The sequence below is a fragment of the Podarcis filfolensis genome, assembly GCF_964270895.1.
Source record: "Podarcis filfolensis genome assembly, chromosome: 6".
NCBI classification, from domain to species: domain Eukaryota; kingdom Metazoa; phylum Chordata; class Lepidosauria; order Squamata; family Lacertidae; genus Podarcis; species Podarcis filfolensis.
The window spans coordinates 52,211,654-52,234,992 of record NC_139609.1 but is presented as its reverse complement, the minus strand read 5'-3'; the positions used below and the strand labels follow the sequence as shown (position 1 = coordinate 52,234,992).

General features: G+C 49.1%; 1 protein-coding gene across 4 annotated transcripts; it reads left to right on the top strand.

The window, feature by feature from the left end:
- The first annotated feature begins 35 nt into the window (after positions 1-35).
- On the top strand, positions 36-22,583 carry ATXN7L2 (ataxin 7 like 2). 4 transcript variants are annotated; one of them, XM_083617802.1, is made up of 11 exons: positions 36-232; positions 3,963-4,031; positions 6,366-6,470; positions 8,566-8,770; positions 10,041-10,339; positions 11,399-11,481; positions 13,926-14,170; positions 14,671-14,863; positions 15,411-15,532; positions 18,349-19,228; positions 22,438-22,583. In XM_083617802.1, the coding sequence occupies exons 1-11, from the start codon at positions 91-93 to the stop codon at positions 22,450-22,452; spliced, it is 2,358 nt and encodes a 785-aa protein (XP_083473928.1). In that variant the 5' UTR covers positions 36-90; the 3' UTR covers positions 22,453-22,583. The 4 variants fall into 4 exon arrangements, with proteins under 4 accessions (XP_083473928.1, XP_083473925.1, XP_083473926.1 ...); XM_083617799.1 differs by having other exon boundaries at positions 42-232; positions 18,352-19,228; XM_083617800.1 differs by lacking the exon at positions 36-232 and adding an exon at positions 451-582.
- Positions 22,584-23,339: the final 756 nt, after the last annotated feature.

Here is a 23,339-nt window from a genome sequence, read left to right as displayed (position 1 = left end):
GAGGACTACGTTTCCCGTGGTGCGCGGAGTGCGGGGCGCCTGCGCACTGGGCCGCGGCCAGCGGGGAGGGCTGCGCGTTCCCGTGCGGTGATGGCGGTGCGTGGACGCGCGGCGGTGGTAGCAGCAGCAGCAATGGCTGCTGTGGATCGGCGGCTGCCGAATCTCGATGACTTCGCGGGGCAGAGCTGGAGCGCCTGGGTGGAGAGGGCCGGGCCGCCCGCTGCCGAGACAGGTGAGCGCGCCCGCCCTGCCCGCGGGCCCGGAGGCGGCGGCAGGCGGCGGGGAGCAGGGGACCCTCCGTCGCCGTTTCTGCTGCCGCCGCCGCCGTCGAGCTTCCTCCCTCCCTCGCCTCCCCTCCTCCTCCCGCGCCCCCTCCCTCACCCCGCCCGCCCCAAACAAAGGAGGCGCCGGGTCCTAGCGCCGCCTCGCTTCGCGCCCGATGGAGCCTGTCTTCCTTTTCCTGCCGCTTCGACCGGGTTTCCTAGGATCTCTCGATCCCCCTAACGGGATCCCCTCTCCCCCAGCCTGATTTCACTAGGGGCATGCTGTGATCTTTGTCCCACGCGTTTCCCAGCTCCTTATGTGCTTCTCGTTCCTACTTTGATCCCTTATTACACGAGCATGGCTTTTTTTGTGTGTGTGTTTTTTAAAGCCACATTCGCAAGATTCCCCGGACTTTTGATCTCTTCTGTCATCGAGCCCACGATTGTCTCCGAAACATCCTATGTAAAGGCTTGCGTGACTTGTCTGTTTATAATTTATTTATTACATAGTGATCTCACCAGGTTTCCTAACATTTGCGCCTTGACTCTCGTGCACCTCGAGCCCTCATGTCGGCTGCTTCCATTTCACCCGGGCATTCTTTCTTCCTGAGCTCCACATATTCACTTTTTCTGTTTTCCCCAAATAATACGCACTTTTGAGGTGCCACTGGAACACTTGTGGGCAGCAAGCGTTCTTGATCTTCTGTGACTCCCTGGATAGTATGATATCCCTGATGGGTCTTGATCATCTTCTGGGTGACCCCTGACCACTTTTCTTTTTCTCTTCCTCCCCCCTTTTTAACCACATTTCCCCCATCGGTTGATCTTTAAATCCCGTTACAGTTTTCCTCAACTGATTCCTTTCAAAGTGCTTTCAGCAACCCACCGTTTGCTGTTCTCCCCCAGCTGTGCTGCATTTCTGGATTTCCTCTTGTTGAAGTTGTTCCATTTCCATTAGGATCTGTGCCTAGGCCTTTGAAACTGGTCCCCGCCCATCCATCTGCTTTGCCTTCCTTATATCTTCTCTTCTGTCTTTTACATGAAGCTCTTTTTTGTTTTGCACTGTTGACCTGGCCACTCAGTTTACCACTCGCTAGGATTTCCCCTTTTCTCTTGAAAAGCTGCACATCCTCCTCCCTGACATCCTGATTCAGCATCCCTATGCTCCCCCCCCCCCCCCCGTCTTGTCCCTTGCTCTGTTGCCCTCCTTTACTAAGGGGGTGGTGGTATATCTGTATGAAAATGGTGGATGGATGGATTGGCCCCTTGTGATTTTTGTCCTTGGAATCCTAGAAACCGCTCGGGAGCACCTCCCTAGAATGTTTGACTTTCTCAAGTGCAGCCTGATGGCAGACTCTAGAAGGGGCGGTGAGACTCAACGGAGCTGTCCCTGGTGATGCTTTTTATATTGTTGAGCTTCTCCCATCCCCCTCCATTATCTTCCCTTTGCACTTGATATAGTTAGTGCTTCGAATGTTTCCTCATCTACTTCCAGCTCCAACAGAGTTTACATAATGACTCCTGTGTTTTCAGGGATTTAAGAAGCAGGTTGTAAATTGTCCTTTGCAGACAGCTTCCTGTTGCTGTCTGAATGGATTGTTTTTATTTATTTATTGCTAATAGATATGGAATGGTAAGGATTTCGTAGATGGGGGAGGGGGGAGCTTGCTTAGTTTCCACCTTTTGCCCCCACCCTGTCTCTTGACAGGTTGTGGTATGGGATTAATTGTATGTGCGTTTTAATTCAGTTAGGGGTTTTTCTGTTTTTTTTTAAAGAGAGAGGGAGATTAATGTTCTTGGTGTCAATGCAATTTTTTAAATAAAAAAAAACGCAAAGCTATTTTGGATTTCCGTTTTGTATTTTGATGCTGAAAGAGTTGATGCATTGTAACAGGTACATCTTGTCTTTGTGAGGGCACCATGTGGTGTGAAATCTATTAAATGCAAGTGGAGTATCATGTCATGGTTAAAGCACAGGAGTCAGGACTTTGGGGACCAGCTCTGCTACTTGCTTTCACACTGTTAATTTGGAGACAAATCAGCCCTTGTGCCAGATCCCTCCCCACAATTGGTAGCATTTGATCTGCATCGCAAGGAGTTTGCAAGCATTTCATGAATGTCTGTGAGGTTCAGGTCGATGCGCAGACAGAAGGAGTTACGGCAGCCTTTGCCAACCTGATGCCCTCCAGATTTTTGGCCTACAACTCCCATCAGCCCCAGACTACACAGGGAGTTGTAGTCCAAAAATCTGGAGGGTACCAGGTTGGTGAAAGCTGAATGGGGGGGGGACGACATTAGTTCTGAATCCCATGTGTTTGATTTCTTATATGCATGTTGGGATTAGGTTACAAACCACATCATTCTAGGCATTTGCTTACACACACAAACACAGCATAATAAGAAAATGGTTCTGCTATAATGAAAAGCTTGTCAACATTAACATGTTTCCAGGGAAATAGCTCTGGTGTTGTGATCAAAACTATAATATAATTTGGCATTGGCAAGGATTTGGCTTCCGGAACTGAAAACCAGGGGTATCTCTTTAACTCAGAATTTGGTGATTCTGTTTCAAAGTCCATCTTAGGGCTTCTTTCTTTGAAGTTTTGTGTTCCCAACTAGCAGAGCAGAAAAGCTCATGTGAAAGGTATATGGAATAGAGAGAGCTGTCTCTCATCCCCTGTCATGCAAGTGTGCCCCCTTTCTGCGTGCATATACACCTGGGCATGTACAGAAATCTGGTGGGCCGTGGATATCTGAATGCCACCCTTTGAAATGGGAAAACAAGAGTTTGTAAAGCAGCTAATCTCAAGTGGAGTTGAGAGAGCCACGTTTCTACCCTGCACATTGTATTTTGGAAAGGAGTCAGGGGATGGTGCTGTGTGCTTGTCATTGTCTTCCAAACACCTCTTGATTGATACGGATTGGCAGAGCAGTTCTGCTGAAGCAGCAGGCAGTGGAGTCGGAGACTCAGCAAGTCCACTACTGTATGTTTGCAGAAGCCCTGGAACATCTGCCATGTTAGCTGAACTGATTCTTAGGGATCCTTGTTCTCCTGGCAACTTTTAAGACCTGGAGTGTTAGGGCAAATGGAAATGATTGTTCTTAATCTGCTCCGCTATGAAACCCATTGAGTGACCTTGGGCACGTTGCATGCTTGGCCTAACCTTTTTTCACAGAGCTGTTGTGAGGATAAAATAGAATACCCCTGCATATACCTCCTCAAAGCCTGTATACATCTATAGTAAAAAAATTCAAAGGGGTCAGGACCATGCATGCTATGTTTATTCTTATGGGGTTTCGAAGAGGGGAAATCCTGATGTACAGATTTACTGGTCCTAGTGTCCTGTCTGCTGAGGCTTGCAGATGGATCTTCTCTGTTCTGGGTCACAATGTGACCTACATAACACTACATGACAAGTTTGAGGAAGCTGGGACTGGAATAGATGCTTTTCCTGAGCTCTTTTCAAGCCTATTAAGGCCTGCAGTCCTAAGCACGCTTGCTTCCTAGTAAGTCTCATTGCATTCAGGTTGATTTGCTTCTATGTAAGCGTTACTTCGAATCATGTGGTAAGGGGGGGAGAGAATGATTCATCTTAATGTGTCTAGATGTCATGGGTTCTCAATAGCTTTGTTGGATGATGGATCTGCAAAGGGTTATTAGTGTTGCTGATGGGATTTCTTTTTCTATGTATCTATTAGGGTCTGATGTGGAAGAAAACGGTAGGAATGGGAGCAAGAAGCTGGATGCAATGACCCTCATTAAAGAAGGTAAGAACAGACTTCTTTGAGTCTGACTTGAGTTGTAGAGACCTCTGCCCTGTGTCTGGTGAATGCTTTGCAGAAGAGAGAAGTGCAAGGGCAGCTGGGAGTTCTGTGTGTGTGTGTGTGTGTGTGTGTGTGTGTCTGTCTGTCTGGAGTAGCAGTCATTGCATTCTCACACAGCAAGTGACCCTTAGATGAAAGCATCCCAACAAAAGCAGAAGACAACTATCCCTTTTGATAGCTGCATTTGCACATGCCACCAAGGGCTGGCATTCTGGCCCCAAGAGCTAGTCTGGCTATACCTTACTAGAGCTCAAAACCTTGCCTGGGTCTTGGAATATGATGGATGAAGTCTCTCGTAGTTCATCAGGAAATTCATACTCTTCCAAGCTTAGACTTGAATACATTGCATCTTCCATGACCCATGAATGAGTCCATGGACTTTGCCTTGAGTCCTGTCGTGATCCTCTGCAGCCCTGCCCCATACCCAACATTTAGTTATAGGGATTTAGCAAGCGTTTCAGGATAACAGAAAGCTGCTGAACTTCCACATACGTGCTTCTTTGCTTTGAGAACCCTTTGCCTCCATGGTTTCTAGCAACATGATGTTAAGAGACGTCCACAACAAAAGGCCCTTGGCTTTCCACCCCTTCCTGCCTACAGCCTCCCTCCTGATCAGCCCATATGAGTTAGACCACAGTGTGTCACAAAAAGCAGCCAGAGTTGGTGCAGAGCAATAGCTGCTGATGGACTCATGCAAATGAGCCGAGTGGCAGAGAAGAACCACACCATGTTTCTGCACCGGCCAAATTCTTTCCTGAGCTGGAATATCTGCCGTGCTCTGGCCACCAGCAAAACATGTTCACCAGCTCATCGCAAAGAAAGGATTCCTGGTGTGACTCCAATATAGTAGGACGGGTGAAGATGTGCTGACTCTCCCCATTCCACTCTCTCTCTCTCAATGATTGTTAGGGGGGAAAGACCCTGAGCCACCATCTGTCTACCCTCAACCAAGAGATCAGAAAGTCTCCTCTGTGTGTGTGTGTTTCTCAGACAAGTCTTGGGTGGTGGGGGCAGGGTGGAGACTCAAATGGAAGTTCCTGCTTGCAGCAGAAGGTAAGAAGGGTCGGCTTCCCCAAGGATATCAGGTCTTTTGTGGGACCCCTGCATGGTGGCCTGTATTTTTCCTAAATCAAATCGGTCACACTAACTCCCTCCCTGGGCTTTTTCGGCAGAGCCCTTGGAAATGTGAGCTGCCACCTGTCCTCTCCACTGAGCTCCCAAGCCAGAGTTTCCAGATGAGCTTCTGCTGGGCTTTCATCCTGCTCTTTTCTGCGCTCACTCTCAGCCCATAGTTAGTTTGAGCCTTGCCCCTCCCCGTCTCTCCCGACAGCTCCCCTCCCCTGCCCTGCTGCCCTCGGTCTTTTTTCATTGCTTCCCAGCCTGTCTGTGTCTCTTTGTTTTCCCTTTTTTCTGCCACCCCAGCTGTGCTAGGAGGTGGGGCTGCCTCCTGACAAAGTTGGAGCGTGTGACGGCCCCATCACCCAAGGATAAGCGATTGTTCTGCTGCCTTTTTGTGTGTGTTTGCTAAAACGTGAGCCCACGTCTCAGGCCTGGAAGAAGTGGGCTGTGCCTAAACTAGCAGGCTGGATGGGGGAGGCTGCCTTGCCCAGTGGCTGTTCTCTGAACTAGACAGCCATTTGCGCAGATAAGTCTTGACATAAGTCACATGTAAAATAATTGTGTATATCTTTGCTTGTGCAGCTCGGTGCCATTGGAGCACTGGGCTGCCAGTCAAGCGGTTCCCCCAATTCACATCTAGGTGCTGCATTGGCTCAGTAATATACCACATGCTCTGCTCTTATAAGAGCCCAGTATGAAACTCCTTGTATCTGTGCTTGAAGAATCTTGGGGAGGCAGCCAAAGAGGGCTTTGTTTGATGGAACAATGGTCTAAGTCTGTATAAAAGCTCCTTCTGGCATTATGAATGGATGACCTGCTTTGCAGTCAGTGTCTCCTTGATCTTTCAGTCCTGCATGACAAGCAGCCTGGTACTTATTCCCAGTTTGCAGCTGCGAAAACTGAGGATGGAAGTGTGAGGCATGCTTCGTGCCACCCCACCAGACAGTTGTGGCAGGGGCGCAAACATGTGCCTCTCAGCTCTCTTCCTTTCTAAGCTACCTGGCGGACTTTTCTTCTTGTTCCATCTTTTGTCAGAATTAATGGTGGGGTGTTGTTACCGCTATTATTTGAAGTATTTCTGAGCCTGAAGAACAGACAAAGTTTCGCGGGGCTTCTTCCAGGGTTCTCTCTCATCACTCGCCTCTCTTGTCCTTTCAGACATGTCTATCTTTGGTCACTGCCCAGCTCACGATGAGTTCTACCTGGTGGTGTGTAACCACTGTGGCCAAGTGGTCAAACCTCAAGCCTTTCAGAAGCACTGCGGTAAGCGAAGCAGCCAAAAACTGCCAATTGAATTTCTGTGGCCTCTGGATGGAGAGCTGTGAATTAGGGCTGCTTGCTGCCGCCTCAGGCACCGGCCCAGTGGGTGGTGCCTGGGCTTGAAAGGCCCTTTTCTGTTTTCCTCCTGAAAATGGGGGGTGGGGTGGGGGAAGAGGAAGGTTGTCTTCCCTTGAATTTCTTTTCAACCAGCGAGGAAGCCGCTGCGAGGGCAGCAAGCAGCCCGAGAGACGGAAAGGCAGAATTCTGGTCATGCTAGGGTCGCTTCCGATGTCACAACTTTGCCCTTGGTGTTTGGGGAAAGAATGTGGGGAGGCAGTTAGGAAAGGGTCGTACACACATCAGGTAACATCAGAATGGAGAGACACTTGAGCCACGGGGAAGAGCCCTAGCTCATGGGTGGAGCATCTGCCTTGCCTGCTGAGCAGGGTCACTCCCTAGCATCTCCAGGTAGGGCTGTGAGAGTGTTGACCATTCACAGCTAGATGGGCCTTTGGTTTGACTCGGTCTGAGGCGATTTCCTATGTTCCTGTGATGTCCCATCTCGAAAGGAGACAGGCCATAACTGAGTGGCTAAGCTTATGCTTTGGGGAGAAGGTCTCAAATTGAACCTCTGGTTGACTCAGCCTTCCCCAACTCGGTGCCCCCTGGATGTTTTAGCATAGCACTCCCATCAGCAGGGGAGTGGGCATAGAAAGGACCTGTCCAGAGGGCACCGACTTGGAGAAGGCTGCCATAAAGGGTAACAGGTACAGGATCTGGCAAAGAGATCTCTTCCTGAAAACCATTGCCCTGCAGATGGGTCATTTCTGCTCTAAACAGACCGTTTGTTCCTTCTCTCCTCCATCCCATCCTCCCAACAGACTTCTCTCCCTTCAGCCTTTACACTAGTGACTTAGGCCCAGCCATTTTCTAGCTGCTTCTCCTCCCAAGTTCTGAAAGCACAACGAAGGAAATCTAACATTAGGCAACCTCCTCTCGCCACCATCTGTGAATGATTTGTCCGTATCCAGACTTTTTCCTTTGGCCTGGTGCCCTGGGGTGGGGGGGAGCAGTAATCTCGCTGGGATTGTCCAAGGCCATCCGCCTGCCTTTGAAAGGGGTTGTTGAGCAAGAAGCAGGGAGAGTGGAGGAGCTGGAGATGGACTGCTTTAGCAACTCACCCTATGGATTGGGGGGGCGGGCAATGTACAGTCTGACCTCCTGCCAAGGAACCTGCAAAGAGGGTGGGGTAGGCTGGTATTTGTGTCCCAGGACATGGCTTGAAGGTGCAGGATGCCGCAGCTCTGCTGAAGCCAAGCAGGTCTAGGCCTGGTGAACACCTGGATGAGGGAACCCTATCCACACCATCTTGGAATTCCATCATGGGAGAAGAAGCAGGATATAAATGAACTGTGTTTATTTTATTTCCCCCCACAACTTCCCTTGGGCTTTATGAATCAGGCCTCGAGGAACAGAATAGCAACACATAGATGGTGGTGACAGCTAAGATTAGGCAGATTTCCAGCTGGTCCTGATTGCCCCCTTTTTGACCCTGTGCCTACTTCCTGGTGATTGACTATGATCAGGTTATGGGCCTCCCTAAGTGGGAAATGGCTGTATGAGAGAGTAGCTGCTTGGCTGTCTGCTACCCACTCTTTGGAGCAGGTCTTGGAAGGAGCCCGCCTCTCACAGTTCTGTGGTGCAGAAAGGATTAGTTCCAAAATGCATGACTTGGTAAATTGGAGCTAGGAAGCTCTAAATGTGAAGTTCTGGATGTAGCCACTAACTTTGGTTCAGCAAGTTCCCAACAGAAAGGAGAGACAGAGGTGTGGATACAGTTTTCTAATAACAGTATGGGGCTTCTGGAGCATTGCCCATGAAACCTTAAGGGGATCACAAATTTGGCACTGAGCACTATTTGCATAGTAAACCTCCAAATTTCGTATTAGAATAAAATCCATAAATTGGGTGCTTTTGCTTCCCATTCTGTACTCCAGGCCAGTACTTGCCATTTGCAGTATGATGGCTGCCATCCGGATTCCCGCATTGGCTAGTTGATTGCAATATTTTCAGTAACAGCATCTTAATTCCCACCTAGAGAGACGACATGGACCTCCCAGCAAGCTCTATGGCCGGGTGCAGACCTCTTCAAATTTACAAAAGTGCCATGCGGTCAATGGGCGGTCCCTTGCCAGTGGAGGTCACGGATCCACCAAGTCCTGGCGGGAGAGGTCCCAGGGCTCCTTCAGTCAAGCCCAGCACACGCCTGAGAGGACAGACAAGATGTCAAAGGACAACCTCTGGTAAGGAGGGGTTGGGTTTGTTGGCAGGGGACCTTTCTGAGCTTTAGGATACAGAGCACAGCCCAACCAATTCTTCTTGGGCTGTATAGAATCTCACTCCAATGCTTTTGGGGGAAGCATCCCAGTGCTGTGCTTACTGGGGTGGCTGGGGGAGAGGGATTGGAGAAATTGCGCCCTTCAGAATGGCAGGTGCAACCTGGTGTAATTCTCCATTTTGTAAGATAGTACGGGGAAATCTACATGCAGCTCTAGGGATACTAAAGTTTTATTATCTAGGGATGCTAAAGTTTTACTTTTTGTTCCTTGTATAAAAAGATAAGGGCTAAATTAACCTCTAGACCTGTGAAGCTAGAAGCAGTTTTTAATGTGTGTGTGTGTGCGCGCGCATGCGCGTGCAGACACATAGATGGGTCTGAATGAATCCTATTACTGAGGTTATATTTGGGGAGTGTTTTATGGATTTTGATAAGTTGCATCTGGTTATTTTATTTATTTGTTTTTATTAAAATGCCTTCTCCGAGACAGTTACAACTTCACTAAAAATTGCAACAATAAATAACAAATTTAACAAAAAAGAATCTGAAAAGCAAGAGAAGGGATATAATCTGTTTCCCCTGATTTGATGTCCCCTTGATGGTTTTAGTCACTTTTAGTGACTCTAGGTTTGTTGTGGAAAGCAAGGCAGAATTAAGAAAACTTAAATAGTTTATTATAGGGTTGGGTCTTGCTACTGAGGGAACTGTAGTCTATTTCTAGAGACTCATGAGGTCAGGTGGCCACCACAGTAGAGTAATCCTGGTTTAAAGGCTGCACTAAAGTTTAAAGGAGCCCCCTTCAGTGCCCACTACTGGGGCATCCTTGCCGATGTTAATGGAAGATGATCTGAAGGCACTTCAGAGTTTGCTTTCTTCATCTTGGTCTATTGCTGATGGCCAGACACATTGTTGTTGCAGGACACTGGGAAGTCCTGTGAGATTTGGCCGTTGGTGCCTTCCAAGATTCATGTGGTACCAATGTGGAAACTGCACCTGCTCTTTTCTTGTCTTTGCCTCTCCTTTTATTCACTCTGTTTGGCTGGCATCTTAAGGCTCCAGTTTTCATGTTTGGAGCATCAGCCCAGCTTCTTCTAATGTTCTTCCAGACACTGTTAGTAGTGAAGCTAGAACCTAATACAATGAAGACGTAAGAGTGTCACCTCAGTCAACTGAAGTGGGAGATGACGAATTCTTACAATGTTTCTGACTTGTGGCTCTGCTTTGCTCTCTTCCAGTTTGTTTGTGCCTGTTGTGAACCTAGAGAAGATCTCCAGCCTTCCAAAGTCAGACAGCGATGGGATCAAGGCCCCCCCAAAGCTTTCTGACTCTGCCACCCCTAGACAGTCTTCTGCCAGCTCAAAAGAGATGCTGGGCAAGCCCTCCTTAGTGGCATCACCGAAAGAACCCCTAATGTCAGCCAAGGCCAGTGGCAACTCCATCATACCCTCTGACGGCTTGAGCAGGAAAATGGAGAATGCTCCTGCCTTGGGAGAGAAAGAGACTGGTGCTGTGAAATCCCTGAAGAAGATGCCACGTGAGTACCGTAGTATCCTGTAGCTGGAGGCAACACAGCACCTAGCCAAGGCATTGGGGTGTGTGTGTTCCCTTCTTGTATTCCATTTCACAGCGCTGCAGTCCTGGCTTCTCATATCACCAAATGGTTTGGTGGCATTTCTGCACGCAACATTATCTCCAAATTTCCCAAATTCTGGAAGAGTGGGCATCAAAGGGAATACTGCCTGGGCATGCCACACCCCAAAATCCAGGTTCTTCCAAGCTTCCGCTGGGAGAAAGGGTGGTTTACTCCCCAGAGGACTAGGATAGAACATTTGCATTGGACTCTGAAGTGCACCACACTCATATCTCTGGATTCTTTTATCTGGAGCATGCTTTTGATTGATCTCCCTTGTTGGGTGGGCTACTTCGTTGGGTGCATAGAGCGGGGGAAAGGGTTAGCAGAAAGCCAAGCTGCCAGCTTGATAGTTTCTGGCCAGGTGTATGTACCCAGTAGCACCCTTTTTTTAAAGGGGAAGCAACCCATTTCAAATTGAAGCTGGGTATGCATAGCCAGTATGTCAGATCCCTCTCTTGAACGGGTTTGTGCACTTGGCCTCCAGGTGACTGGGAAGAAGGGGAACACTGTGCATAATCTGCGACTTGGGGCTCAGTTGACCAAGGAAGACAAGAAGGGGAGTTTCCTGCCATCTTTTTTTTTTCCCTTACGACCCCAAAGTATTTGTCTTCTCAGGACAATAAATGCAGAATAAGAAGAGAGCCACCCACATCGAAGTAGTGATTGCTAAAGACACAACTCCTCACAGGATGCCCATAAAATAAAATTAAAAAGCAGCAGGAAAAGAAATACTGTTGGACAAATAACCTGTTGTGCTATTCTGACAGCAGGTGTCAAGAGTTCCTTGAAAAATGGAGTTTTTGAATAAGGGCTTCCTTGAAGGATGAGAGGGGAGCTGAGGCACTGGAAGGGGGAAGGCAAAAAACCAGGCCTCAGGAAACATAGGTGGAGTGGGGCAGGATGAGTGCCTTGCCTTCTGTTTGCCCGTCTGCATCTTAATTCTGTGTTTTGCTCCCACAGGGAAAGAATGTGACCTAAACAGGCAGTGTGGGGTGGTGAACCCCGAAACCAAGAAGGTTTGCACTCGGTTACTGACCTGCAAGGTATGATGCTTCATGTGATGAAATTGGCGTGAAATGGGGGCAAAAGAGTAGTTCAGCATAAGAAAGAGTTTTGACCAGCCTTTGCTACTCCCCCCCCCCAAATTGGGCCTGTTCCTTTGCCTGACAAAGGAGCCTTTCCATTTGCCAAATCTGGAAATTTGGAAGGCAAAAAGTTTTCTATGCTCAGAAATGCTTCACCTGTTCAATGGTGGAAAGCTGCAAGCATAGCCTGTGTGTGTGTTTCGTAGTCTTCCCCTCCCTGGTCAACACACCTTGCTGGAGTGCCCGTAGTCGGGTGGAGGAAGGGGGGTGCGGGGGGGGCGGTTCACCCCGGGTGTCACCACTCAGAGGGGTGACAAAATGCCGGGCGGCACTCACCGCGGGGCCTGCAGGCTCCTCGCTACCCCAAACGGTCGGCCCGCTGCCTCTCCCTCAGCTGTAGTGGGAGGAGACAGGCAGACTCCTCGGAGGCCCCATGGAGCTTCCTGCCCCAGCTCGCCTCGCCCCGTGGGTGGCTGGCCCTGCCCCTTGGCGCAGGGCACGTGCGCCACCCCAGGCGCCCGATCGGCTTGCTCTGCCACTGCCTGTGGTTTTCCAAGGTAGAGAGGCCTTTCTGCATAGCCTGTCCCCTGCTGCAAGCATAGCTTCAGTTCTGGGTGTTGATGTTCATCATGTTGTTGGGCTGTGGCTCCCACCATACTGGGCCATTGGCCATGCTGGCTGGAGCTGATGGGAGTTGCAGTTCAAGAACATCTGGAGGGCACAAAGTTGGCTGCCCTTGGTCTGCCAGCTTTATTCAGGTTCCTGAGCCCTATTGGCTGCCTACCCTCCTCTTAAGACTGTTGTGAGTTACTGGAAGCAAGTTGCCAATGAAGGAGTTCTGCATTTGCAAGAAGGCTAGTGTGTGCTGTGATACGGCTTACCTGTTGCTGCGCCATCAACATCAGTCTGCCAACACAGATGCCTGCTTTGTGGCTTTGCCTCTGGCTGCCGTCAGGCATAGGAGCAAGACTAGGTTCTAAAAGAAAAAAAGAAGTGGTCACCCTATCAAGTGGAAGCTCCTGACTCTCACTGGCAGGTGTGGGGAACCTTTGGATTGCCAGATATTTCTGAACTACAATTCCCATCATCCCTGGCCATTGGCCATGCTTTCTAGGGCTGATGGGAACTGTAGTTCAGCAGTGTCCCAACACCTGCTCTGTAGAAAAGTTCAAGAGGAAAATACTTTGCTATAAACAGGGAATCTATGGCCCTTTAGCTGTTGCTGGACTACAGCTCCCTTCATCCCTGACCATTGGCTGTGTTGTCTGAGGCTAATGGGAGTTGGAGTCCAACAACAACTGGAGGATTCCTGGTTGGGGAAGAGTCACCTAGGGCATAACCTGCTGGAAAACTCTTAAATAAATGGGAGCTGTGCCAGAGACTGAGGATGGTCTTGCTCAGCTCCTGCACATTGCAATAAAGCGTGCTCAAGAGAATTTCCCCGGGGGAATTGTGCCTCTCATCTCTCTCTGGAAGGCAGCCAGGTATCATATATAGGTGGAAAACTTTGTAGCTTCAAGTTAACTTGTTTGAGGTAGTCTTAAGGCTCTATATAGACAGCTTTGTATTCTCGCAGCCAGCTACCCCGTGTGAAGAATCGGAACTGGGGTTTCTCTGTTCCGAACATTCAGGACACTTGATTCAGGCAGAGGGGATATTGGGTGGGCAGTTTGAGATACGTGCTATAATGAAGCGTTACTAGTAAAATCCAGGCATAGCAGAAGTTGTAGCCAGGACAGCAAAACATAAGCAAGCTAAACACAGTGTGTCAAGTCATCCCCATGACAACACTGGGTAATTTCATAGTGTGCTTTTGCTGCAGCCACTGTAAATAATGTTAACCTTTTTGATGATCAGCTGCTTTCTACCCATAAGTCAGATTTATTCCAGGTGGGCCTGTTTAAAATCCAATTTAATAACTGTATGAGCTCTTGTTTTCTGCCCAGTGGTTCATCCAGCACTTGTCTAAGAGCCAGCCGCTTGGATTTATTGAAATGTTCAGTGGTTGAGAGCACCAGTTTCCCCATTGTATCACCTTAGTGACCACGTGGGATATTTCTTATTCGAAAGCCACCCACCATGTGACAGTCTCTCCCATCCCCTGTCAGAGCTTGCCTTCTCATAAAATAGGCTTGGAAATGGACTTCTTCTCTGAGCTTGTTGCTTTTGTCATGCTCTGGTCCAGTGCTATTATTCTAGAAAAAGAGGTGCCAGAACTCGCCATGAACACCAGCCTTGTTCTCTTCTCATGGCAAAGGTGCCCACCTGAGACATGCTGGAACTGAGTTCCGGCAAGTTCCGGCTGAAAAAAGCCCCCCATAAGCGAGTGTCTTGAAGTCCTGCAGTGGTGGATGTGCTTGTCGCTTGTCAGCTGATGCCTCTAACCATTCTCTGTGCCCCAGATCCATTCTGTCCACCAGCGCCGTGAGGTGCAGGGCCGCGCCAAGGATTTTGACGTCTTAGTGGCTGAGCTGAAGGCCAACGCCAGGAAAGGCGAGTCCCCCAAAGACAAGAGCCCAGTGAGGAAGGAAGCGCCTTCTGAACGACTCTCGCAGGACTCCTCGTTACTCTCACAGCCATCGCTGGTCCTGCCCAACGCCTCTCTTTGCCGAATAAAGCAACCCTACTCCCACTGTGCACTTTCCAGGTAAAACAAGGGCAGATAGCGTCCCAGGTTAAGCACGGGAAGGAAGTTGATTGTGTAGTTTTCTAATTAAAGTTGCCTGGGAGATTTTTTGGCTCAATCACAGATGTGGACAGGACCTCGGAAAAGGTGGCACTGTACCACCTTCTGTACCACTGCAAAAGCAGACTCTATCCACAGATATTCAGTATCTACTATATGTTTTGGAAGTGGTTTGTTAGCCATGCATTTGGATACTTCTTAAGATATAACCAGTTTTCGTACAGTAGTTCCTGTGATCAAGGAGATGGTTTTTGTTTGTTTGGATGCAGCAGGGTGCCATTTTGAATCAAAATGGCAGACTGAATCTTTCAAAACTGCACTAATTTTGAAGTTTCTTAGAATTCCTTAGCAGCAAGGGACATATGGCTGCTAGTCCTAGTAAGGAAGCCAGTAATATCTCTGCCACAGATTCAGGAAACTCTCCCCTTGAAGAGGGCTTTAACTTCCTGTGTTGCTTTTAGGTCTAGGGTTTCCTCAGAGAGTGAGCCCGATGACCTGCCTACCACCTCTAGCGAAGTCGACCATGGGCTCTACCCTTTTCCAGCACCCAAGAGCACCGGCCGGGTTTCGAGCGAGGAGAGTGAGGATGACGCTGTGGATGATTCCCGCAAGGTGGACTGCCATTATGCAACGCGGTCACCACGCCCCCAGGCGGTAAGTACCAGGCTAAAACTGGTGTGGCTCTGTGAAATGGGTCCTTTACACCTTTGGAGAAAAATGCTTGCCCCAAATCTTGCAAGAAGAATGCCAAGGGTAGGGGAATGTCGGATGCTTGGACAAATGAAGCTGCTTTTATACCATGTGAGACCACTGGTCCATCTGACCCAATGACATTTAGTAGCAGTTCTCAAAGGCTCCAAGAAGATGTATTCCTGAGTTTTGAGATCCCTTTAACTGGATACACCAAGGTCTAAACTCTGTGACCTTACACATGCTAAACAAATCCTCTGCTACTTACCTATGGGTTCAGTCCAGGATTAGGTTAGTTTCCCTTGTTCTGTTGATATTAATGAGACCAGGTGTGAAGGGGTGTGTGTGGCGATGTTTTGCCTTCCTTTGCTCAGGAGATGAGGTGGGCAGAAGAAACAACTCTCTTGGTGTTAGCATCCCATCCCCATTTGCAAAAGGTTTCAGAACGTGCCGTTTGCGTGATTTAATATTCTTAATGCCTTTTATCCCTGCTTCCATCTCCCCACAACAGTTCTGCACTTTCGGAAGCAGGTTGGTGAGCCCTGGATGTTACGTCTTCAGTCGACGGCTGGATCGGTTCTGCTCTGCACTCAGTTCCATGCTGGAGAGACATCTCAGCTCACACATGTGGAAGTAAGTAATCCTAGGGGGAAGTAGAGAAAATCCTGTGATGAATTGTGGCTGAAGATGGGCATATGTGTTGCCCTTGTTTGTGCTTAACACTAAGCTATGGCTGATTAAAATTGGGTTTATTAAACCATGGTTTGTTTGATCATCCGAACTCTGCCCAGCAGCTTGTTTACTGCCAACACGTCTGAAGCCATGGTTTGTTATTGGCTTATGAACCTTTGTTTGTTTTAGCTATGGCTTGGTGTTACTGTGAACCCTTTTGAACCATGGTTTGTTTCACCACCCCACCTCAGGACGCTAGAAAGTCCTCTGAGGCACAAGCGACTGGAAAACAAACCAAATTTCAGAGAAACAAGTTTGCTTCGTGTTACATTCTTTCAGGTTATGTCCCGCGGCAACCTGGAAGTACCGGAAAGGGTTACTTCTGGGCTTCGCCACTTGCGCATGTGCACAAGCGCTAAATTGAGCTTTGTGCACGTGCACAAGCGCCAAATCGCACTGTGCACCCGCGCAGATACGGCGCTTCAAGTTGCGCTATTTTCATGTTGTGAACGGGCCTCTGGAACGGATCCCGTTCTCAACCAGAGGTACCACTGTATGATTGTTTGTGGTATCAACTCCCGATCGTCTCCTGCTATCTTCCCGACACTGACATTGCTGCTGTTTACCAGGCCATAGCAGGGTAGCAGTGAGGTCTAAATATATTTAAAATGGAGGCTACAAAACATAGTGTTTCAATGAGATGTGGTATTTTGTTGGAGTGTGGTTCCCCCCCCCCAACCTTTGCATGTCTGTCCCATGTGTTTATCCTTTTTTCTGTTCTGATAGGCACTCCAGATGCTGTTGGATTCAAACTCCCATTACCTCCTGACCATAGGCCACACTGTCTGGATCTGATAGGAGTTTCTGAGTCCAACACCACCTAGAAGTTCCCATCCTTGTGTTCAGAAATCTAATCCCCCTGTTATGGAATCAGCTGACCTAGTTGATTCAGAAATTGAGATCTCCTTCCTTTTATAACCTGCCTTTGCATCAGATTATCAGGCTGGTTCATACTAAAACAACGAAGTAGCCAGTGCATAAAGAGCTAAGAACAGCAACTTTGTAAATCAACATTAAAAAATGGATTGTATTCCAAGGGTTAAAAGGGGGTTGCTGGCACTTCTGATCCGTGCCGCCTGCCAAGCCCCGTGCGCTGTTGTTCGCAAACCCTGACAATCATCAGGGCTTGCAAAAAGCCACACACAGGGCTTTGAAGCCACAACAACCAGCCAACTGTCGGGGCTTCAAAGCAGCTCGCGCAGTGTGCTTATGCCTGTCTCGTTTTAGTTTCAAACCACGCAGGTGAAAATGGGTCACCTGCCATTACCGAGGTGTCAGGTAACTGACAGATGGGTGGCCCCATGGGTGTAGGGGTGAGGGAGATAAGGGTCCAGCCCATTCCTGCATCCTGCTTACATGGGCGTTATTTAGAGATGCAGCAACATAGGGACCTGCCTTACATAGAATCCTGGGCTGATCTCGCCTGGTATAGCACTTTGCACTGATTGGCTGCCTTAGTCCTTTGGGGTTTCAGGCAGGGCTGTTTCCTAGATGGCAAGGATTGGACCTGGGACCGTGCAGACCATGGTGTCTGCCACTGAGCTTCAATGGCCCCTTCTTTCGGGCTTTAGAGCTACAGCAAAAGAGCACTTGGTCTCTTCAGAGGCTTTTGTGAACCATTCACTACCACCCACGCTCAGGGTTTGTTTGTCCTGGTAGTGGAGGACGACTTGCCTGAGGTTTGTCACCCGTGGCAAATGTTCATCCGTCTCCCAGCTGCATTCCACATGGGACTTGCTGGAGCAGTGGAAGTGACAGATTGGGTGTTTGCATTTCCTGCATTTTTCCCATTCCTTATCTCTTCCGGCAGAAGTGGTGCCTAGAGAAGGGACATCTGGACCCTTGGCAATAGCTTAATGACTGCATTCGTATCTCCCTCCTTTTTCTCCAAGGAGTTCAAATGAGAAACAACAGCATGCTTCTTGTGTGGTTGGTGGCAGGGAGATGGGAATGTAGAAAGCCCCCCACCCCCACCCCCCGCAGCCAGATCCTATGTTGCTTTACTAAGAAGGAAGCCCCTCTGTGCTCACTGTGACTTCCTCCAAAATAAGCGAGCCTATGCTTGCAGCTGAAATCCACGTTTGACATCCCTCCCCCTGCAAATGGACGTAAAATGTGGATGTGCTTTTAAGCACCTATTAAGCACCCGTGTAAAAAAGAGCAGCGCAGGCAATTATGTTCCCAGTCCACAGCTTTGCCATCAATCACTCTGCACACGGTTGCCGAGAGAAGCATTGCGTTCCTCCGGCTGACCTCGTAGTCGTGGTTTTTTGTCGGGGCTTTTGGCCCCCCTCGTCTCCAGCAGGTGGCGCTGGGCTGTAGGGTTTGCCGCCGCCGCATCCTTTATGGATGGCTGCACTCATCTGAACAAAGGGAAAACAAACACCCAGGTTCTGGCGAAGGGGAAAGGGGAGGGCGGGTGGTGGCTGTCTGCGTGCGCCTGGGTGCGTGTGTTTGCAGGTGTTGATGTAAGGGGTTTAGAACGGGATAGCAACCCAAGCCAAAGAGGGAGGCTTTGGATTTGAGAGCGGCAGGGTGCGACGTCATATCTGGAACCTGAAAAAACAAGGGAGCCCATGAGGATTCTGGTTTTACGATCCAGCATGGAGGGCAAAAGGAACAAGAGCTGAGGGTTGGAGGGGTTTTTCCAAAGTCAGGTCTTCTTAACTCTCTCTCTCTCTCCCCCCCCCCCCCCGCCTTTTTATTGGCCCAACCAGAAGGATCCCTCCCGCTGCTGACCATCCAATTCTGTCCACACCACCCCCTGTTCTTCTGGGCTTCTCCACATCCAGCACTTCTCAGAACTGCAGCTCCTCCCTGGTGTGCAGCCTCCCCCACAGCCTCCCGGGCAGGACCTCGGTGTCTTGCGCGGCTTCAGCCACCGTGGCCTCCAGGGACAGCCGCAGCCACCACAGCATGAACTATGCAGTGGGGTCGCCCCACGCTGCAGCCGCCTGCAGCCAGTCGGACTGCATGGGCGGGAGCCAGTCCATCACCTCCCCACTCCCGGCCAACACCCCTTCGCCGTCCTTCAGCAAGTTGCCTTTGACCAAGGCCAGCAAGTCCTCCAAAGCCAAGGAGGCGGCGGCTGGCAGCATGGAGCCAGAGGCCTTGGCCCGGAAACGCAAGCAGTCTCCTGGGGCCCCCGCTAGCCCTCCGTACAAACAGACCTGTTTCCTCGATCTGGGCAAGAGCAAGGCAGCTGGCTGCCAGGTCTCCCACCCGCCTGCCAAGGCCAAGCCATCCATGATCTCCTCCTCCTCGACTCTTTCCCTGAATGGAACCATCTCGGCCGGAGCCAGGATTAAGAGGGTCAGCCATCTGGACTGCAGGGCTCCCGGCCACGTCCCAGTCAAAGCGTCGCAGCTGGAGAACCGGGCCTCCTCGCTGAATGGGCCAAAGGCACTGCAAGCCAACTGCATCTCGGATGAGGAGGCCAAGCGACGCAAGAATACAGCCACCTACTGTAGGCCGATGAAGGCCAGGCACTCCCCCTCCCCCTTGCCTTCCTCTTCCTCCTCTGACTTGGGTGGCTCTGTCCGAAAGAAGAAGCCAGTTGTCTCCTTGGGATTTGAGGAGAAGCAGAACACAATGAAGGTACGTTCTTTGCACATTCTCCTTCTCCTTCTCCTTCTCCTTCTCCTTCTCCTTCTCCTTCTCCTTCTCCTCCTCCTCCTCCTCCTCCTCCTCCTTCTCCTTCTCCTTCTCCTTCTCCTTCTCCTTCTCCTTCTCCTTCTCCTTCTCCTTCCTTTATCTCTCAGCTTTTCCACCAAGGAGCTCAACATAGTTCTCCCCCTCCTCATTTCATCCCCACAACAACTCTCTGAGGTAGGTTAGGCTGAGAGACAGTGACTGACCCAAAGTCAGTGAGTTTCATGACCAAGTGGGGGATTTGAACCCTGGTCTCTGAGGCCCCAGTCCAACACTCTAACCACCACCCCACACTGGATCATCTGCCTCCAAAGGATTGCGTCGGCTGCCTTTTCTCCCTTGCTAGAGTTTTGACACAAAGTCTGCACACTTGTGTTTACTGCCGCAAGGTGGACTGCTTCATAACTCCATGACATGGCATATAATGGTCCCCAGAAGCTAATAAATTTATAGCAACACATGCACCAACTCTGTTGTAGTCCATATGATAAGTTTTGGGTAGTGTTCAAGAGAGTGTGTTTAAAATGGTGTTGGGTAAGGAACGTTCAGCAGTGACATTTTGTTGTGTCATGCTCCCTTTTGTAGCTTGTTGGCTAACTTCCTCCTTATGGGGTCTGTGGCAGATAGTTCTGTTGGCCCAGTGTGCAGCCGCTGTGTGGAAAAGTCAAGGTATTTCCTAGAGCTCCTTAGGAAAGAGATCATAGATACAACTGCCAGTATTGTAAAGCCTTTATAAAGATCTATGGTGTGACCACATTTGGGGTGGAAGGGTCATCATAGACAAAAGAAAGTACAGTTTATCATAAACAGGATAATTAGCTGCCTCAATATTTGATGCCAGCCAACTTTGATGGCTAGAAGCAAGTTTTGTTCAAATGCATGGAGATAAGGTTTCCAGTGGCTTCTACTCAGTATGACTTTGTAGTTCCTCCTTCCTCGGAAGCCCATTTGCTGGGGAACAGGATTGCAAAGTGGCTATACTGTTCCCCTGTTCCGCTTATGGATTTCCCATAGGGATCTACGTGGCCATTGTAGGAAACAGGGCAGCTAGGTTAGATAGCTGTCTGATCTAGCAAAGCTGCTCTTGTGTTCTTACAATTTCTACAGCTGTATCCTGGTGTGAGAGAGCAGTGCCTCAGTCAATTAAACCTTCAATGGATTGATCAGTGAGGGCCAATTTCCATCTGTGGGTCTGAGATCTAAGTACGCAGGGATGTTGTATATGTATATGTTTGTGGTTGCTTTGATTCAGGTGTGGTGGTGGAACAGGGGGTGAAAAATAAACCATTAAAGGCAGGCTTTCCTATCACTGAGCTTAAGCTTTGGTTTATTAGATTATATGGCACTTAATAAATTTCTATACCACTGAGTAACAAACCTGTCTCAGCAGTTATATCATACTTCATTCATTTATTAATGCATGCATCTAATATTGCTTCATGGAAACATAATTAAATTTAAATACATTTGCAATCACTTAAAAGGCAAATGATTGATTTAGCATTATTTCATTGGTGGACCAGTTCTGATTTTTATCAAAGCCTTAGGAGTGAGGCCACTGGTATCCTATGTAAAAAATAAATAAATGCACAGTAAGTGAGTTGATGCTTTTATTCAGCTAATTTGAAATACTAGAAGCATTCAAGCTGCATAGAAGACCTTTTAACTGCTTGAACAGAGGGTAGAGAAGAGAAATAATATATTAGCTAAGAGTGACACTTTTCCTCCACTTCTTTAGTCTTAAGCAGCTTCCTAGCATGTAGATGCACTGATTTAGCTTTACCTGCGGAATAAATTCTTGCTAAGCTGCAGTTAAAGGACACAGATCTCCTGGGCGGGGGTGGGGAGCGGAGGGAAAGATGGCAAACCCCAGCTAGGAGCACTTTTAAGATAAAGGGTAGAAATGTTTAGGAAGGAGATACGATAATTATATTGGGGCTATTTGGGTTTTGCTCAGAGGGACAGTTTCCACGAATTCCCAAAAATGAAACTGTAGTGATGGAGGGAGTACAAAGCAAAGCACGAGAACACAGGAGCCCTGCTGGTTCAGACTAAAGGCCGATCTGGTCCAGCGCTCTGTTCTCATAGTAACCAACCAGATGCCTCTGAGAAGCCCACAAGCAGGATGTGAGTGCACCAGCCTTCTCCTGCGCTTGTTTAACAAGGAGCGGAATTCAGAGGCGTAAGACCTTCAATCCTAGAGTTAGCACAGAGCTCTGATTCCTAGCAGGCATGACCAACGTTGTTGTCCCTGGTATCTAGTAGCTAGCAATAAATTTCCCCTGAAGGCGAAGTTTCCAGTGGACTGAGAACTGTTGATAGACTATGGATGAAGAACGTGTGGCCTTCCTGATGTTGTTGGACAACAACTCCCCATCGGCCCCAGTGGTTGGGGATGATGGGATCTGGAGTCCACCAATATCTGGAGGGCCACACAGTCCCTATCCCTGCTGTTGAAGGCTCACCCTCCATGAATTTGTCAAATTTGCCTAGCAGGAGGTTGTAGCAGCCTCTGGCCTGCCTTGTTCCCTCAAGCATCGCTCACTTGACTTTATGCAGCCACGTGGGGAGGAGCTGCTGAGAGATCACTCACATGCCATTGTGATGCATCTTAAAATGGGACTCCTGCTTTGATTCATTCTTGCAGAACCCTGGTTATCACATGGGATGATAGGCTCCATTTGCATTATCTGGGGAATTGTAATTTCCAAGTTCCTTTATTAGAACCTTGGCACATCTAACCCTGCACCCGCTGCATCAGGCCAAAGGCTCATCTAGTCCAGCATCCTGTTCTCACAGTGACCAGCCAGACGCCTGTGGGAAGCCCACAAACGGGACTTGAGCACAGCAGTATTCTCCCCACTTGTGATTCCCAGAAACTGGTGCTCGGTGGCGCCCTGTCTTTGACAGTGGAGAGGGGCAACGTAGCTCGCATGGTGCCGTGCAATCCCATACAAAGCTCTTTCCCCCAATTAATAAAAGGTAGCCATGTCAAATACCCCTCTAACGAAGTTAGAAGCATGGCTGCTGCTCTTTGTAATTTCAGATAGGTGCTGGTTGCAGCCCTGGCTGTAATAGACACTTTGCTGTGAATGGTGCTACATAAACTGTCACCCTCTGCACTGACACCCTCTCTTCTCTCTTCTCTTTTGCAGTCAAAAGCGCATTAACAGCAAGTGCCTGCATTCTGCAGAAGGAGCCAACAGCCTGAGAACTCTGCCCCGGGTCCGACTCAAAGCCTCTTTGCTTTTTTTATAACTTTATAGTATTTTTTTAAAGGAAAAAAAAACCCTCTAAAATACCTCAAGACTCCTCCTGTTCTTTTCCTGCTTAATTTTCTTTTTTTTTTAAGGGGCTGGGTGGGATGTGAAGGAGGAGAGAGGAAAAACTGAACACGAGGGAAACTGATAGAAATGCAGCCAACATGCGGCTTGTAAATGCGGTTGCAGGTGGAATGGCTGGGAGCCGTTTCAATGCCCTTAATGAAATGGGGATGTTTTCTGGCAGTGTGGTGGTTCAAAGAGAAATGGGTGCTCCATGAGATGGTGAAGGCAGGGTGGGAGCCAAATGCTTAAAGGGTTTGTGAAGCCATGCAAACACCCTTTGCAATCTGCTCAGGGGTGCCAGGGGGCATTAACCCAGCTCTTCACATGCTCCTGGATGGTGATTGCCCGCATCCCTTCTCCGCTCACCTGTGCTGCTTCTCCTCTGCCATCCCACCACTGCTGTGATTCTGCGCAGTAGCTCTCCCTGTCTCTCCTTGGCCCTTAAGTCCTGCTTTCTATTATGCAGGAATGGGGAACCTCGGGCCCAGGTCTCCCCTAGCTCCCAGCCAAACCCCTAGTCGCCATGATTTGAACCATCCTTGAGTCTTTTTGCCTGGTGGGAGGGTATCCTTGAACTTGGATAATGCCTCTTGCTTCTCTGGATAAAGAGAAAAGTGTGTGTGTGTGTGTGTGTGTGTGTGTGTGTGTGTGTGTGTGTGTGTGTAAAAGCCAGCCTTCTGCACAGAGGCAAATCATTCATTGCTCTGCCCACTTTTACTTCCGGCCCTGAT